At 43.0% G+C, this 18,609-nt stretch overlaps 1 protein-coding gene across 2 annotated transcripts; it reads right to left on the bottom strand.

Moving 5' to 3' along the window:
* Positions 1-8,779: 8,779 nt before the first annotated feature.
* On the bottom strand, positions 8,780-15,441 carry LOC133381161 (zinc finger protein 239-like). Of its 2 annotated transcripts, none has more exons than XM_061619806.1 (2): positions 15,177-15,441; positions 8,780-10,749 (listed from the first exon to the last, which is right to left on the bottom strand). In XM_061619806.1, the coding sequence occupies exons 1-2, from the start codon at positions 15,232-15,234 to the stop codon at positions 9,680-9,682; spliced, it is 1,128 nt and encodes a 375-aa protein (XP_061475790.1). In that variant the 5' UTR covers positions 15,235-15,441; the 3' UTR covers positions 8,780-9,679. The 2 variants fall into 2 exon arrangements, with proteins under 2 accessions (XP_061475790.1, XP_061475791.1); XM_061619807.1 differs by having other exon boundaries at positions 15,115-15,441.
* Positions 15,442-18,609: the final 3,168 nt, after the last annotated feature.

Here is an 18,609-nt window from a genome sequence, read left to right on the forward strand (position 1 = left end):
TGGAAAAGTTACTTTTTTGAACTACAACTCCCATCAGCCCCAGCCAGCATGGCCACTGGATTGGGCTGATGGGAGTTGTAGTTCAAAAAAGTAACTTTTCCAAGCTCTGCTCTCAGGTGGATCCACAGTTGGTTACAGAATCGTGCCCAAAGAGTGCTTATCAATGGTTCCTTCTCAAACTTGGGGGAGGTAATGAGCAGGGTACCTGGGTCCCGTGCTCTTCAACATGTTTATTAATGACTTGGATGAGGAGGTGCAGGGAATCCTTACCAAATTTGCAGATGATCCAAAAGTAAGATATTTCCTATGAGACCCAGTGCCAGCAGGAGGAAGGGGGACACCACCATCCAGGGAAAGGGAGCCATTTGCTGCTGCTGCTCGGTTACCACCCCCACCGCCCTTTCCCAGTTGGACTTCTGCTCTGCGGGGGCCACACCTTGCAGGACCAGGCCCCAGGTACTCAGCCAGCTGTGGCTGATTTTTTCCGCCTGTCCCTTCTCTGGAGGGGATACATAAGCCAGCTGGCTGAGGCGGCTCCTGCTTTGTCTGCCTTTTTCTGGGTCTTCAGTTATGTACCTGGGAGAGAGGACTCAGAGCCAAGTGGGGAGATTTGAGGGGCCCCCAATCAGTGTAGTAATGGGTCGAGGGAGATATGGAGTTGTGAGGAGGGCTTGCCAGGTAAGGGCAACGCGGTCCAGGCAGTTAACGGCTGTGCCTTGTTCCGGTCCTCCCACACCCGCAGGTTTGTTGGTTGCCCTATCAGCCAGCTCTCAGGCCTCCGGATGCTGCTGCTAAATGCCAGATCGGTGCATAATAAGATCTCCCTCATTCACAATTTAATTGTGGATGAGGCAGCCGATCTGGCATGTATAACTGAGACCTGGGTGGGTGAGCAGGGGGGAGTCAGTCTCTTCCAGCTATGCCCGCCAGGATACCTGGTTCAGCATCAGAGTAGACCTGAGGGTCAGGGAGGGGGGGTTGCTGTGGTCTATAGGAGCTCCATCTCTCTCTACAGGCACCCTGTCCCTGTGACTACTGGTCTGGAGTGTTTGCACCTTATGTTGGGTCAACGGGACAGACTGGGGATTCTGTTGGTGTATCGCCCACCCCGCTGCCCAACAGACTCCCTGGCTGAGCTGACGGAGGTGGTCTCGGGTGTACTGTTGAGATCCCCCAGACTGTTGGTTCTGGGGGATGTCAACATCCATGCCGAGGCCACCTTATCCGGGGTGGCTCAGGATTTCATGGTCTCCATGACAACCATGGGACTGTTCCAATATGCCACTGGCCCAACACAAGTAGCACGGCATGCTCTAGACTTGGTTTTTGCAACTGGACATGGAGATGGTGATCTGAATGTGGGGGACCTTACATCAGTCCCTCTGTCATGGACAGATCACTGATTGCTGAAGCTTTGACTTACAGTGGCTTTTCCCCTCTGCAAGGGTGGGGGACCTATTAAGTTGATCCGCCCCCAGAGACTAATGGATCCAGATGGGGAGTTTTCCGGCTAATAGGGCTGGTGCTCCTGTCGAAACCCTGGTTGAACTGTGGAATACAGAAATGACCCGGGTGGTTGACATGATTGATCCTGAGCGCCCTCTCCTGTGTAGAGCTCATACGGCTCCATGGTATACCCCAGAGCTGAGAGCGATGAAACAATATCGGAGACGGCTTGAGTACAGATGGAGGTGAACTCCTGGTAGATGCAATTACTCACTGGTAAGTGCCTATGTAAGCTGTATTTAGGGGCAGTGAGGGCAGCAAAAAAAACAATTTTTTGTTGCCACTATCAAATCATCAATCTGCCGCCCAGTATGCTGATGACACGCAGCTCTATTTCTCCTTTTCATCTTCTTCAGGTGAGGCTGTCAATGTGCTGAACCGGTGCCTGGCTGCAACAATGGACTGGATGAGGGCTAATAAACTGAGGTTCAATCCAGACAAGACTGAGATACTGCTAGTAGGTGGTTCTTCTGACCAGGTTGTGGATGTCCAACCTGTTCTGGATGGGGTTGCACTCCCCCTGAAGGAGCAGGTTCGTAGCTTGGGGGTTCTCCTAGAACCATCTCTGTCACTTGAGGCTCAGGTAGCCTTGATGGCACGTAGTGCCTTCTACCAACTTCGGTTGGTGGCCCAACTACGTCCCTATCTGGACAGGGATAACCTGGCTTCAGTTGTCCATGCTCTGGTAACCTCCAAATTAGATTACTGCAATGCACTCTACATGGGGCTGCCTTTGAAGACGGTTCGGAAACTGCAGCTTGTGCAATATGCAGCAGCCAGATTGGTAACAGGGACCAGACGGTCTAAACATATAAAACCGATTCTGGCCCGCTTGCATTGCCTGCCTGTATGTTTCTGAGCTCAATTCAAGGTGCTGGTTTTGACCTATAAAGCCTTACACGGTTTGGGACCACAATACCTGATGGAACGCCTCTCCCGATACAAACCCACCCATACACTACGTTCAAGATCAAAGGCCCTCCTCCGGGTGCCTACTCCAAGGGAAGCTTGGAGGGTGGCAATAAGGGAGAGGGCCTTCTCAGTGGTGGCCCCCAAATTATGGAATGATGTTTCTGACAAGGTGCGCCTGGTGCCAACACTGTTATGTTTTCGGCGCCAGGTCAAGACTTTCCTCTTCTCCCAGGCATTTTAGCATGTGTTTTAAATTGTTTTTATATTGTTTTAAATTTTAAAATTGTGTTTTAAATTGTTTTTAAAATATGTGTTTTAAATTGTTTTTAAAATATGTGTTTTAAATTGTATATTTGTTTTAATGTTTTTGATTGCTGTAAACTGCCCAGAGAGCTTCGGCTATGGGGTGCTATACAAGTACAATAAATAAATAAATAAATAAATAAATATGATAATTTGTGTTGCTGTAACATTACATTTTTGTTGTCTCAGTTGAGAATGTCGATCATTTCATGTCCTCTGATACCACTGTACTTCAATAAACTGGTGTATTCATTTCAGTTACAGTTCTGAGTTTGTGGTTTCTGGTAATAGATTTGTTTTTTCTCTCTCCCTGTTCTCCTGGGTTTGTTTGTTTATTTATTATTTAATTTATATCCCGCCCTTCCTCCCATCAGGAGCCCAGGGCGGCAAACAAAAGCACTGAAAACACTTTAAAACATCATAAAAACAGCCAATAAAATACATCAAACAACTTTAAAAACATTTTTTAAAAAAGCTTTGAAGACTTTACAAAAAAAAAGGTTATTTAAAAAAAAAAAAAAAAGGTTTAAAAGCATGTTAGATAGCAATTCCAACACAGACGCAGACTGGGTTGCTGCTGTGTAAACTGAACCAGGGTCAAGAATCCAATGAAGGTTGATGCATGGGCCAGAGTTTGACAGTGTATGCATGCCTTAAACTAATTGAAATTTAGAAACTAATTTTCAGATGCCTCTATACCTCTCGGCCCTTTCCTTCCCAAGGAAGAAGGCTGCAGGAAAGAGGCTGGCAACTCCCTATCTCCCCTCACAAGGCTTGGTATTCTGCAGGGAAGGGGGATTTGGCTGAGAGGCTGCCACATCGCGAGTTGGCAAGAGTCCTGGTTTACTTTGAGAAATACTTGAAACTACAGCAACCTCAGGTAACTTACAAAACGTCTTAAAACAATGTGATATATATTTGCATAAACTAATGAGTAATGATATGAACTCATAGTTAAGTAACAAAAACATGAACTGTTAACGCCGAGAGAATGATTAAAATAGCATCGACAAAGCAAACACAGTATTTTCCACCTAACTCCCTCCAGCCCAACGACATGTGTTTTTAGCTGAGTTTCCCAGGATATTAAAGACATAGCTACATATGATTGGGTGGCCCTGAAGCCTTCAGCTTGGGCAAAGCATGCAAAAGCAGGGACGGAGCAAAGCAGATAATAGTAAGAAAAAAAGTGACCCAAATGCAACCCCCCCCCAAAGAACAGCTAATTCCCCAATATTTGAATGCATCTTTTATACTGACCACCAAACTGGATCAGAAAGTTGGAATTGTCCAATAAATGTTATGACTTTAAGTGAAGGTGGGTGGACCCCAGAATACGTTCATCTGGGAGGGGGACAAAGAGGAGCATCTGAGGCCCCTGCCTCTGTGATTCTCCACTGGCACCTTCAAAAACATGCTCTGCTTTCACTTTTGTTATGACTTTGCACTGCTGTGTACCAGCACAATATATATATATATATATGACATCCAAGAACAGGTCTGCTCCAGAGCACGGGATGATTGTACCGGTAACATTTAACACACATGCAGCATCCATAAAGGAGGCTATCAATAAACATTGGCACCTCCTGGAGGATATTTCACGCTGTAAGAACTATCACATGTTTGCATACAAATGTGCACCTAATTTAAGGGACTTGTTAGTACATTTGGGACTGAGAACACCAAGGTTGCTTCATAGCACTCCAGGCAAGGCAACAGTAGTGTTTGTTCTAATTGCAACAAAATCAAATCATTCATTAACCCCAGAGATCAGAGAGCATATCATATCAAAGATTTATTCACGTGCAATGCTAAAGGGATTCTATATATTGTGCGTTGTCCGTGCCCACTTTTGTATGTGGGTATGACTACAAGGAAAATTAAAATATGCATTTGTGAACATAAAAGTTGTATTAGAACAAAGAAAGTATGTGTCCCATTAGTAAAACGCTTTTTGGAATTCAAACATGATGAGAAATCTCTTCAATTTTGGTGTGTAGAAAAAATTAAAACCTCAGGGAAAGAATTGTGCAAACAGCTAAGAAGGAGGGAAATGTTTTGGATATATAAGTTAGATACCTTAATGCCAAATGGTTTAAATGAAGAGTTAGACTGGATGCCTCTTATGTAGAACTATATCTATCCTGTTCATAGATTCATTTATGGTTATTCCTAGCTATTCTCTGTGAGTCAGTTTGGCTCTGTCAAAATGGTTCATAGATTGTATATATATATTACATTACATGCTAAGTTCTGTAAATTGATATCATTGTTCTAAATATGTTAAGTACTGTCAGAGTGAAGCCCGTATGCAGGGGTGTTAGCATTCCATCAGTCTTGGAAAATGTAACATTGCATCATCCTCCCACTGGATGCTGAGTCATCATAAAAAAACCCATAAAAATAAATATATAAATCAGCTTATTTCTGAGCATGGACTTAGAATAAAGAAGCATATACATGCAGAATGGGAGCAAAAACAAGAGAAAGAAGTAGAACATTTGGGTGAGGAAACTTTTCATGGATTGAGATAAATTTTAAGTTCTTGTTTGAATTGGAATATTTTATTTATTATTTGATTTATATCCCGCCCTTCCTCCCAGCAGGAGCCCAGGGTGGCAAACAAAAGCACTAAAAACACGTTGTTGTTGTTGTTATGTGCCTTCAAGTCGATTACGATTTATGGCGACCCTATGAATCAGCGACCTCCAAGAGCATCTGTTGTGAACCTGTTGTGTTCTACTCCCTTCTGTTTTCCCCAGCATTATCATCTTTTCTAATGAATCATGTCTTCTTGTTATGTATCCAAAGTATGATAACCTCAGTTTCATCATTTTAGCTTCTAGTGATAGTTCTGGTTTAATTTGTTCTAACACCCAATTATTTGTCTTTTTCGCAGTCCATGGTATGCACAAAGCTCTCCTCCAACACCACATTTCAAATGAGTGGATTTTTCTCTTATCCGCTTTTTTCACTGTCCAACTTTCACATCCATACATAGAGATCGGGAATACCATGGTCTGAATGATCCTGACTTTAGTATTCAGTGATACATCTTTGCATTTGAGGATCTTTTCTAGTTGTCTCATAGCTGCCCTCCCCAGTCCTATCCTTCTTCTCATTTCTTGACTGTCTCCATTTTGGTTAATGACTGCGCCCAAGTATTGATAAATTAAAAATCATAAAAACAGACTTTAAAATACATTAAAACAAAACATCTTTAAAAACATTTTTAAAAAGCTTCCAAGACATCTTTAAAAAAGGTTAAAACATATTGGTTTTTTTTAAAAGGTTTAAAAACATATTAAAAAGCAATTCCAAATATGAATTGGAATATAATCCTGAGTGGTCATGTTCACATAGGCTTGTATCTTGCTGCATTATGGAAGGATTGTAAAGTATTTTCCATAGATGATATTTGCTGCAGCAGCAATGTAGTTCACTTGGTAAGCCTTTTTTAAATTTTAAGTATATTTTTAATATGAACTGGTACATTCTTTCATGTTAATAAAAGTTTTTTTTATATATTTTTAAGTATTGCCTTATCTAAATCCCCACTCAAAGAGAAACTTTCCATATAGATGCCATTAAAGAAGACTTGTCTCAAGTCGAATCACGTTTGGCAAATTATTTGAGATATGTTCTCTGTTTGCATTTTATACTTCTGCATTAGAATACCTTGGCAATTTATTGCTGTGTTGTCATTGGGAGTGCACGTACATCTTGTCAGCACAGCAAGCAGTTTACATCACAATTTGTGGGAGTAAATTGGATGTGCAGTAGAAATTGGTCATTATTGTACATTCATATGGCTATGAGACCATATTTTCCATTATTTATTTCTGCATATTTTTCAGAACATATCACGTTTTATTAGACCTTGACTTTGTATGCTCATTTGTCTTTGGTTACTGGTCAAGGAATAAGTTGTCCAAGGTATTTTTTTGGACTGTGAAAGACCAACCCAAATTCTGTTTGCATTTTTACAAATTTCTGGGCCATACAGTATCTCAGAGAGGAGGTCAGGTCTCCTGCCGCCCTGTTGCATTCACTATAGCTGCCCAATTTCCATGCTGTTTAAAGTTTAATAGAAATATCTGTGGTCTATAGGTACGTTCTTAAACTGCAAGGGTTTTTTTTGCCCATTAGTGAATTTCTCTGCTTTTTAATCCAGAAGGTAAGAAATGGCATCCTGTGCAAGTTTGCTGAGAATGGATTGATCATTTGCATGCTTATTGAGTTCAATGGGATTTACTCCCCTGCAATCATGCTTAGGATAGGTGAAACTGACCATGGAGGAGAAGGGGACAGGAGAGAGAAAGAGGGGGAGCGGACTGAATGGGAGGGAGGGGTGAAGGAAGCGGAGGGGCAAAAGGGTGGGGATAGGAGGGAGGAGGGAGTGTAGATTTGATGATTTGCATGCTTATTGAGTTCAATGGGATTTACTCCTGTGCAATCATACCTAGGAGAGGTACAACTGACTTGGGGAGGGGCAGGGAGGGTGAAGGGGGAAAGAAGGGGAGGAAGGGTAGGGGTAAGAAAGTGGAGGGAGATTGGGGGTCAGGCACTAGACAGAGGGAAAGCCCCTTTGCTTTCCAAAAGGGAAACATTGTGAACAGTATCACTGTTTTTCAGCATTTCCCCCACCTTTTTATTCTACGGCAGGCACATGTAGTCTCCCACCCAAATTTAAACCAAAGCTGTCACTAGCTACGTCCACACCAGACTTTTATTTCACTTTAGACCTTAATGGCTTGCCCCAAAGAATCCTGGGAAGTGTAGTTTGTGAAGGGTGCTGAGAGTTGCTAGGAGAGGCCCTAATCCCCTCACAGACCTAAAATCCCCAGAAGAGGGGCTGACTGTTAAACCAGCCTGGCCACTAGAGCTCTGTTGGAGGAATAGGAGTCTCCTATCAACTCTCAGCAGCCTTCACAAACTACACTTCCTAGGATTCTGTGGGGGAAGCCATGACTGTCTAAAGTGGAATCAATGTCTGGCATGGGTGGCCCCAATTAGCCAAGCCAAACAGATGTGACTTTGGCTTTTAGAACACTGATAGTTGGTTCTTACTGAGCATGCACAACACTATAATAGACTTCAATGTTAAATGTCGTACTTTAATTAAAAATCAGCCATGCATTTTTTAAACTTTTAAACTGCAGAAGATGAAGGTCAGAGTATGGGGCAATGCCAGTAATAGGATTACAGGGACTCTGTGAACATGGCTGATGCTTAATTAATTTCAACAAATTATGAGAACTCTGACAGAAAAAAGTCCAAAAGGGATCTGGGTCCCCCCCCTCCTCTTTTTACACTTTGAACACTTGATTCTCTCTGACTGTTTTGTGTATCACCATGAAAACATACAGGGTTGTTAAGCAAGAGTTTCTGAGTTCAGGACTATAAGTTTTGTAAGGTGCTTATGGGAAGCAGCAGAATGGTATGGGGGTATTTTCAATTTAACATTGTGGAATGCAAAAAATCCATGCTGGCTATAGTATACAGCCACTCTTGTGGTTGTATAATAAAAAATAAAAATAAAACCAGAGCTCCCCCTCCTCCCAGCCTCAAAGTGGGCCTGAACAAATCAGCTTCTGCAGATCTGAAGCAAGAGTAGAGAAACAGGAGAGACCATTAGCATTAGCTCGTTCTCTCGCCGTCTCCCCTCAGATAACTCAGTTGCCAATAAAACATTCCTCAGCCCTTCGAAAATGAAGAAAAAGAAGCAGGAAAACAATTACATTTCCCTAGTCTTTCAAGTCACTTTCCAGCCTTCACCTCACACTTTCACTACTACATGTTCTTACCATAACTGCCATATGTAGCCCCAGCAATGACCAGATTAACACCCCCGCTCTTGCCTCTGGCCTCACCCATCACTGGTATGCAGCCCCCTGCAAGGTTGCCCACAAGGCAATGCGGCTCTCGCACTGGAAGAAAAGGGTGCTTTCTCCCTTATGTCATGTTTTAAATGCATTTTACTTTTATGTGGAGCTGAAGTACCTTTCATTTTAGATATATATTGCAGCAATAACTGGTCTGTTAAGACTGGTAGTTTAAAGAAACATAAGGTTTATTACAACAAAGCAGAAAAATCATACACGCTGAAACAGCCATGTGGCTTGCACTCGGAGAGATTTTGAAGAAAAACAGGAAGGGAGTAAAGAGGAGCAAAGCCTGCAAAAACACCAAACTCTGTGGAAGAGGAATCAGCAGAGGCAAGACTAGATTGCCTTTCTGTCTCTTCCCCCACCCCACTTCAGGTTATTTATACCATTGTGTTGGTGCTTTACTCCCAACACTCTCTTGATATGTTCTGCAGACTAATTCAATAAATTATGTTCTAAGGCCTCATGTGTGCTATATTTATTTAATTTGTATCCCGCAATTTCAGCTTGCTGTTCTACACAGAGAGCTCTCTTAGATTCAAGCAGTTTGCAAAAGCAATAAGCACCCCACAAACACCCTATAGATCAGGGGTATGAGACAATTATGAGACAGGGGAACTGGGGCATGCCATACTAAGCCTCCTCATTACATCTAGGTATCTTGAAGTTTTTATTTGCCCCTACAACCATCCTCGCAGATTTGACCCCAAAACTGAGCTCAGTAACAACCTTCACTTAAACTTTCCTAACAGCTCAAACATTCCTAACAATTCCTTCCACTAGTATATCCTACAGGCATCTATTATGTAGAAGAGGTGTACTGAGAAGTGAACAGAACAAGTTTTCCACCAGTGTGAACCTCAATTAAATTTTATCTGTAGCAAGGGTGTAATGCTCTTTCCACATTCCAAACATTTAGATGGTTTCTTCACTGTATGGAACTTCTAATGTACATTAAGACTGGAACTCTGCTTCAGGCTTTTTCTACATCAAAAGCATTTCTATGGCTTTCCCCCTGTATGGATCCTTTGATGTGCCTGAAGATTCCTATTCTGACTAAAGCTCTTTCAACACTCAAAGCATTTGTAAGGCTTGTCTCCTGTATGAATTCTTTGATGTCCACTAAGGGAGCTACTGTCACCAAAGCTCTTTCCACACTCAAAGCATTGATAAGGTTTCTCTCCTGTATGAGTTCTTTCATGTCCTCTAAGGCTGCCACTCTGACTGAAGCTCTTTCCACACTCCAAGCATTCATAAGGTTTGCCCCCTGTATGAGTCCTTTGATGCAAAGTAAAGGAGGATCTCTGACTGAAGCTATTTCCACACTCCAAGCATTTATAAGGTTTCTCCCCTGTATGAGTTCGTTTATGGCTAGTAAGGGTGCCACTCTGACTGAAACTCATTCCACACTCAAAGCATTCATAAGGCTTGTCCCCTGTATGAGTTTGTTTATGGCTAGTAAGGGAGCTACTGTCACCAAAGCTCTTTCCACACTCAAAGCATTGATAAGGTTTCTTGGCTGTATGAGTTCTTTGATGTCCTCTAAGGCTGCCACTCTGACTGAAGCTCTTTCCACACTCCAAGCATTCATAAGGTTTGTCCCCTGTATGAGTTCGTTTATGTCTAGTAAGGTGGCCACTGTCACTGAAATTCTTTCCACAATCTAAGCATTCGTAAGGTCTGTCCCCTGTATGAGTTCTTTGATGTGTAGTAAGGGTGCCACTTTGACTGAAGCTCTTTCCACACTCCAAGCATTCATAAGGTTTGTCCCTTGAATGAGATCTTTGATGTTTTGTAAGGGAGCTACTGTAACTGAAACTCTTTCCACGTTCTAAACATTTATATGCTTTTTCTCTCATATGCCGTCTTGGATGTATATTCAGGGCTTTTGGGCAAGTTAAGATTTTACTGCACTTAGGAGATGTTCTCATTTCCTTCAGGTGATCAGCACCCCCCTGAATTTTATTTACACCTCCCTGAGAAGTACTGGCTTCATCCCCCAGCTTCTCTGTGTGTCTCCCCTGTTGTCTCTTTGCTCCATCTTTACTCCACACTTTCCATTCCTCCTTCTGCTCTTCAGCTCTTTCCAATGACGCTTCTGATGGTTCCCCTTCAGCCATAATCCTGCAGACATCTCCTGGTGGAATAAAAAGGAAAGCTGGTAAAGTGCTGTGATTGAGGCCAACTCTCCAAAGTAAACCCTGAATGATAAAGGGCAGTCTAGTGTCCTTCCTCAGTTGTGCTGAACTCAACCCCCCACCTACTCCTATGCCTTCTGTGTTTGCTCCTTCGTGTCTGCATGTATGTTGAATGTGTGGGTGACTTTCGTTATGGTCAAGATTATTTAGCTAATTCCCTCACTCCAAAGAAATGTATATTGTCACAGGCTAACTCTACTGATGTTAATAGATATGTATTTTTGCTGAACTATTCCCTATTGGGGTGTTAAATGTGTATATTTTGATTCTGTATGCGTGCGCTCAATATCCCCATTTTTAAGACCTCTGTGAGTGTACGTTCTACGGAGATCTGCCTACACATGCTATTGACATTTTTGAAAGATCTTAATTGACAATTTCGGAAGATCCTAATTCACAAGACTCTCAGGATGTGTTTATGTGAAGTGAATGTTGGTCGTACCATGAAAAGTTGCTTTTCTGGACTTCCGGGAAGGGTGACTTAGCCTGTGCCTGCTTTTGAGACGGGCTCCTGCCTCAAAAGAAGCTTATTCAGATATATCAGTCAGTTTTTTCTTTTTTTTTTTTTGACTGATTAAACTTCTCCCGGGTAGGGAGAAACGAAGAGATTAACCTCAAAGCCTATTTTTGTTGGGACGACCAGATCTCATTAATTTATGGGACGAGGTCCAGCCGACGATTTATGGGACGGATTTTCAACAGCAAGCTCTATCTGTTAAAGCGAACGTTCATCTTATCTTCTAAGAGAGAACGCACTAACAGGCAAGCACCCTTCTTTCTATATTTTTCTTTTACTTGACTTAAATTGTTGCTGTTTAAAAGAGATTTGCCAGATTGATCAGTTTTTGACATCTCACTGGGGAGCCATAACTTCTCTCTGCTACGCACTAATTAATAGCTTATCTCTGTTTTTGTTGCAAAAAGCTGTCCTGGATTTGCATTCTAAAGATATACACAGAAGAGGGATTTCTATTCCAGATTTTTATTTTGAAAAATATTATACTGTTTTGAGACTACTCTCTTTTTGGTCTATTTTATTTTGACGAATCTGTTTCTTGACGATTGCCATTAATTGTTTCGATCCTGGGAACTGCATTTTGTTTACTTAACTATTGGAGAGATAAGGCTGTCTGCTCTGTTTATACTGTGATGTCACCAAGTTTGGAGAATTAACCCAATTGTTGCTGAAATAAGAAGTGGTTTTCCTATATTTTTCTTTTAAAATGGCAATTAAGAAAGTGGCTGAAAATCTGGAAATAACTATGTTTCATAAAATAATGGATGAGATTGAGATAATGAAAATTGAATTGAGTAAAATGAAGCAGGAGATTAAAGATATAAGGGTCCCTGTGAGAGAGGTGACCCTGGAAGGGGTCCCTGTGAGAGAGGAGACCCCGGAGATTGGAACAGGGGTCCCTGTGAGAGAGGAGACCCTGGAGACTGGAATAGGGGTCCCTGTGAGAGAGGAGATCCCGGAGATTGGAACCAACGTGGAACAGGAACAAGATTTGGAGTTTATGGACTTTAGAAATAAAATCTATTGTTTGGAACTCAATGTTATCTCTGAAGAAATGAATGAAGATTCTAGAGATAAAGTTATCAATGGCATGGATAATCTTCTGGACTGGAATGATGTGATGGAGCCCAATATAGAGAAAATTTATGGAATTAACTGCAGCCATGTGACAATGGAAAAACTTTTAAGAGATGACCCAGTGTATTTTGAAAAAAAGAACAGAGATATGATTTTACAGCAGTATTTCAGCAACCTATTCAGAATGGATGGCAAGAAAATATTTGGGATAGAGGTAATTCCCATCAGACTCTTACTATATGACTATGGCTTTGACAGCAAGATTATTATGGAATACTGATAATGGAAGATTGGATATTGAAATTACTGGACTTAACAAGACTACTGAAGATGGAAGATGGAAAATGGAACTAATAGAGATAATAGAACAATGGCTACTGAAATTATTGAACCTAACAGATTCTGATGTGATGGATTAATTGAAATGTTTATTTTGACTATGGTTATGACAATAAGATTATCATAATTAGTAATGAGATGGATTAATCGATATGCTTATCTGGAAAAAAAAATTGATAGATATATTTCTTAAAGAATTGAAACCTCTCTTTGACTTTTTGTGGAAAGAATAAAGTAATGTTTATGAGATTTGATGATTAAGTAAGATAACTACTGGAGGAAAGTGATTTTATAATATGACTTAAGAGACAGGATTGTTATATATTATAGACTTATAACTGATTTGATCTTTGACAAATGGGAAGTCAATATTTTACTCTTTATTTTTTATTTTTGTTTTTTTTTCTTTTTTTCTTTTTGTTTAACTATTTTTGATTTTGTTTTTTGTCTTTGAATGTTTTATGATTTTGTCTTGTATGTTTTATGAAAATCTGAATAAAAATTATTGAAAAAAAAAAAAAAGTTGCTTTTCTGCAGCAGAGGAGTGAGTCATGAAGGTGTTGTCGCCACTCACTCATTCTGCTGGCAGGAAGCTGACCTTTGGGATGGGTTATTCGAGTTGACTGGGCAACCAGACTCTAACATCTAACTGAAGCCCATATTTCTGCATAGCAACCCAGATAAAGGAGAGAAGGGGAGCAGAGCTCCTGGGCAAAAGTTGAAAGAGTCCTGAAGAAGAAGGTACAGTCAGAATTAGCAGATCACTCCATTGTCCCCACTGGGGTCAGAGCCCTGGGCTGGGCTGTCTAGGTACTTTAATAGGCCTGGCCTTTCCTCTATGGCCGCCTGACAAAGGCTCTCCACGTCAACTCATACATGCATTGCATGGAGCTTCTCTGCAAGGCCATGATGGCTGAAGCTCCCTTGTCAGAGAAACCAAACCCCCTTAGGTGTCCCCTCTCAAGAGCCACGCGTGGACTTGTAGCCAATGTCAGTCAGGAGGGAGAACTTTTCTTGACTCGGAAGGTCTGCTTGGAAGTGGCCACAGTTCCTGAGGCCCTGGAGACCAGCTTGGCAACCAGACATTTTCCAAACAGCTGTTCCCCTTAAAAGGGGTCAGTGGCCAGGTTGGACTTTGCCCTGATGGCAGCGTGCCAAGACTGGAGCCAGAGCTGTCTCTGTGCAGTAACATCCACTGCAATGGCTCTAGGTGAGAGCTGGATAGCATCTCCTGAACCACCTGCCACAAAGGCGGAGGCCGTGGCTAGCTCGGTCAGTCCCGGTTGTACATGGGGATCAGGTTGGGCCGCCTACTGCAAAATGGCCTGTGCCCATACCAGGCAGGTCCTGGCCATAAAGGATGGCGGTGCTGAGGTTCTGATGGATAAGACCAAGGCTTTGTGCACCGTGCGCAACATGGCCTCTGCCTTCCTATCCTCTGGGTTCTTTCGGAAGTCCTGCCCATCCCGGACCATCGTGGAGCCATGCGCCAGAGAAGCTACTGGCGGATCTATGAGCGGGACCCCCAGAAATTCAACCTCTTCTTTCTCAAGTGGTTAAGGATGTCTCAGGAGCGCTCGACAGGATCTAGCGGCCCCTGGGTTCTTCCACTCGGACATAACGGTTTCCTTAAAGCCTGGTGCAAAGGACTTCTCTTGTAAGTTTTGCGCTTTGGAACAGCTATAGAAGAGTCCCCTGCCTCTGTTGCTTGCTCCTCCTCCCTAGAGGCAATAGGAGCGAGTGCAACTGTTTTGCAGGCCTTCCTGAGGACGGCTTTTAGGTCCTGTGGGGCGAACAGTTTGGGAGCTCCCGAGTCTTCCTCCTCCTCTGACCCTACAGATGAGAGTTCCCCCTCCACCCTATCTGAGGGAGGGAGGGAAGGGGGGGTCTTCCTGCCCCCGCTGCCTCATTGCCTGGGAACTGCCTCTTTCGAGGACTGATGTCTTCCTGGGACCCCCAGCCCTGCCTGCCCTTAAGCGACCTTCCCCGACCCTGCTGGCTGCCTTCCTCCAGAGAAAGGGAACCATCCTGTGAAATGGGAGGCCTGGGGGTGCACGTGTGGAAACTGCAGTGGCACCGGTACCACCTGTGGCAAATGAGTCCCCCCTTGAACCCCTGGCCTGTTGCAGTGCCAGGAACCTCCACGGCCTCCACTGCCAGGCCTCACTGGGGTGGGGAGCCTGTCCGGAACTGGGGGCTGGGTGAGTAAACACCCACTGAAGCCCCTGAAGACTTCTGGTGTTAGCAGAATGGCCTCATGAGGTACAGGAGATAGGGACCCTTGGCCTTTCCCTCCCTCCTCTTCCCGGCTCATCACTGGGCCTGCCGGAATGCCTAATGCCGCCGCTCGTGTCACAAGACCCCCAGCTACCTTTGTGGTGCTGGAGAGGGCAGAAGAGTCCCAATGCTGAACCGCAGAAGCAGAACCCCCACCTCGGGCGAGCTTCCTTCCCTCACTCTCCTCCGAGGAATCCACTGAGAGGACCATCATGCTCACGTTGGCCCCTCTCTTTCCTTCCCCCTCCCCTCTTTCTTTTGAAAAAGGGGGGTGAAATTGACAGATGGAGAGGACAATGGAAAGAAGGAGGGGGAGATCAGGTTGCTGAAATAGCTGGCTAAGAAAGAGCAAGAAGAAGAGAGGAAGGAATGAGGAAGTAAAGAGACAAAGAAAAGAATCCCATCTTGCTCTCACGTGCTCTGGAGAGAGCTCATGAATGACCTCCAGTGGAGCTAGCAGGAAGTCAATCTGGGATGTGGCTGCCCAGCCCACTTGGGGAACCCCTCAAAAGAATAAGCAGAGGGTGGCTAGCATCCAAAAGAGAAATCAAAAAAGGGGTCAAAGACCAAGATGCTGGAAAATAGGAACTTTTATTATAGATAAAACCCAACGCGTTTCAGCCTGTTATCTGCAGGCCTTCATCAGGGGATAATAGCTTGTAAAATTATAAGCCCAGCAAATCGCTTTCTGTACTGTGTCAATATCAAATGTCTCAATCTCACAGAAAGCGATTTGCTGGTCTTATAATCTTATAAGGTATTATCCCCTGATGAAGGCCTGCAGATAACAGGCTGAAACATGTTGGGTTTTATCTATAATAAAAGTTCCTATTTTCCAGCATCTTGGTCTTTGACCCCTTTTTTGAACCCCTCAAAAGACCAACTTCCTGCCAGTGGGGCAAGCAGGCAGCAACAACCCCTCCATGACTCCCTTCCTCCACTGCAGGAAAAACACAACATCTTCGGAGGAAGCACTGATATAGTGAGCATAACAGAAACCTGGTGGAACGGAGAAAGCCAGTGGGACACGGTTCTCCCTGGATATAAACTACACTCGAACGAAATGGAATGATGTATTGGCGGTGGTGCCACTCTATAGATGAAAGAGGGCATTGGATCCAGCAAGCTAGAACCCCCACAGAACCTTCTCCACAGAACCGTTGTGGCTGGTGATGCTGCGCCCCAAGAGGAACTTAGTACTGGAGACATGCTATCGTCCCTCCAATCAAATAGCTCAGGGAGATTTGAGATGAGAAATGAAATCGAGAAAGCATCCAAACTAGGAAATGTTGTAGTAATGGGTGACTTCAACTATTATTTATTTATTATTTAATTTGTATCCTGCCCTTCCTCCCAGCAGAAGCCCAGGGCGGCAAACAAAGTACTAACAACACTTTAAAACATCATAAAAACAGATCTTAAAATACATTAAAACAAAACAATGTTAAAAACATTTAAAAGAAAAAAACTTTAAAAACATCTTTTAAAAAAGGGTTAAAGACATATTAAAAGACATATTAAAAGCAATTCTAACACAGATACAGGCTGGGATAGGTCTCAACTTAAAAGGCTTGTTGGAAGAGGAAAATCTTCAAAAGGCACTGAAAAGATAGCAGAGATGGCACCTGTCTAATATTTAAGACAAGGGAATTCCACAGGGTAGGTGCTGCCACACTAAAGGTCCGTTTCCTATACTGTACAGAACAAACCTCCTGACAAGATGGTATCTGCAGGAGGCCCTCACCTGCAGAGTGCAGTGATTGACTGGGTATATAAGGGGTAAGATGGTCTTTCGGGTATCCTGGTCCCAAGCTGTATAGGGCTTTGTACACCAAAACTACAACCTTGAACTTGGCCCGGTAGCAAATGGGCAGCCAGTGCAATTCTTTCAGCAGCAGGGTGACATGTTGGTGATACCCTGCCCCAGTGAGCAGTCTCGCCACAGCATTTTGCACCAGCTGCAGCTTCTGGACGAACCTCAAGGGCAGCCCCACATAGAGCGCATTACAGTAATCCTACTATCTTGACATAGAAGGCTACATAGGTGTTCCAGTCACAGCAAAGAAGCAAAATTTCTAGATACCCTAAATGGCTGTGCCCTAGAATAGTTGGTCATGGAACCAATCAGAGGAACAGCGAGCCTGGACTTACTCTTAAGTGACACTCAGGACATGGTGCAAGAAGTAAGTATTGTCGAACCAATCTGGAACAGTGACCATAGTGCTAATAAATTAAACGTACAAGTAAATGGCCACTTGCCAGAAAATCCAACAGTCACATTTGATTTCAAAAGGGAAAACTTCCCCAAAATGAGCAGATTGGTAAAAAGAAAGCTGAAAGGAAAAGTCCTGAGGATCACATCACTCCAAAATGCTTGGGAGTTGTTTAAAAACACAATAATAGAAGTTCAACTAGAGTATATACCGCAGATTAGGAAAGGTTTCACAAGGCCCAAAAGGATGCCAGCATGGTTAATGAGCAGAGTCAAAGGAGCTATTAGAGACAAAAAGGCTTCCTTCCAAAAATTGAAGTCTTGTCTGAACGAGGAAAATAGAAAGGAAAACAAATTCTGGAAACACAAATGCAAGAAGATAATAAGGGATGCTAATAAAGAATTTGAGGAGCACATTGCTAACAACATAAAAACCTACAACAAAACATTCTTTAAATACATTCAAAGCAGGAAACCATTTCGGGAGGCGATTGGACTCTTAGATGATAAGCGAGTCAAAGGTGTGCTAAAGCAGGATAAGGCGATTGCAGAGAAGCTAAATAAATGTTTTGCATCTCTCTTCACAGTAGAGGATATAGGGCAGATCCCTGAACCTGAACTAACATTTGCAGGAAGGGAGTCTGAGGAACCGAGGCAGATAGCGGTGATGAAAGATGAAGTTCTAGGCTTAATAGACAAAATAAAAACTGACAAATCATCGGGTCTGGATGGCATCCACTTGAGAGTTCTCAAAGAACTCAAATGTGAAATTGCTGATCTTCTAACAAAAACATATAATTTGTCCCTCAGAACCACCTGCATACCTGAGGACTGGAAAATGGCCATTGTAGTGCCAGCCTTTAAAATGGGATCCCAGAAATTACAGGCCGGTTAGCTTAACGTCTGTCCCAGGAAATATGGAAGAAAGTATTATTAAAGACAAATCAACCAAGCATATAGAAGAACAAGTCCTCCTGAAGCAGATCCAGCATGGCTTCAGCAAGGGAAAGTCCTGTCTCACTAACCTATTAGAAGTCTTTGAGAGTGTCAACAAGCATATAAAGGTGATCCCGTGTACATAGTGTACTTGGACTTTCAAAAAGCTTTCAACAAGGTACCTCACTGAAGACTCCTGGGTAAGCTTAGAAGTCATGAGGATCAGGAACTGGTTAAGTAGCAGTAAGCAGAGTAGGAATAAATGGCATAAACTTTATCCCAATGGAGGGCTGTAGAATTTGGAGTCCCCCAAGGATTGTTATTGGGACCTGTGCTTTTTAACTTGTTCATCAACGATCTAGAGCTAGGGGTGAGCAGTGAGCTGGTAAAGTTTGCTGATGCTACTAAATTGTTCAGGGTTGTTAAAAAGGGATTGTAAAA

Source organism: Rhineura floridana, chromosome 3 (assembly GCF_030035675.1).
Source record: "Rhineura floridana isolate rRhiFlo1 chromosome 3, rRhiFlo1.hap2, whole genome shotgun sequence".
Lineage (NCBI taxonomy): Eukaryota > Metazoa > Chordata > Lepidosauria > Squamata > Rhineuridae > Rhineura > Rhineura floridana.

Bases quoted from the DNA above. Each gene is read 5' to 3' on its own strand.
- LOC133381161 (XM_061619806.1), bottom strand. From the start codon at position 15,234: ATGATGGTCCTCTCAGTGGATTCCTCGGAGGAGAGTGAGGGAAGGAAG. The intron at 10,750-15,176 runs GTGGGGGTTCTG...TTATTCCACCAG, and splicing joins GGGAAGGAAGCTCGCCCGAG to GAGATGTCTGCAGGATTATG.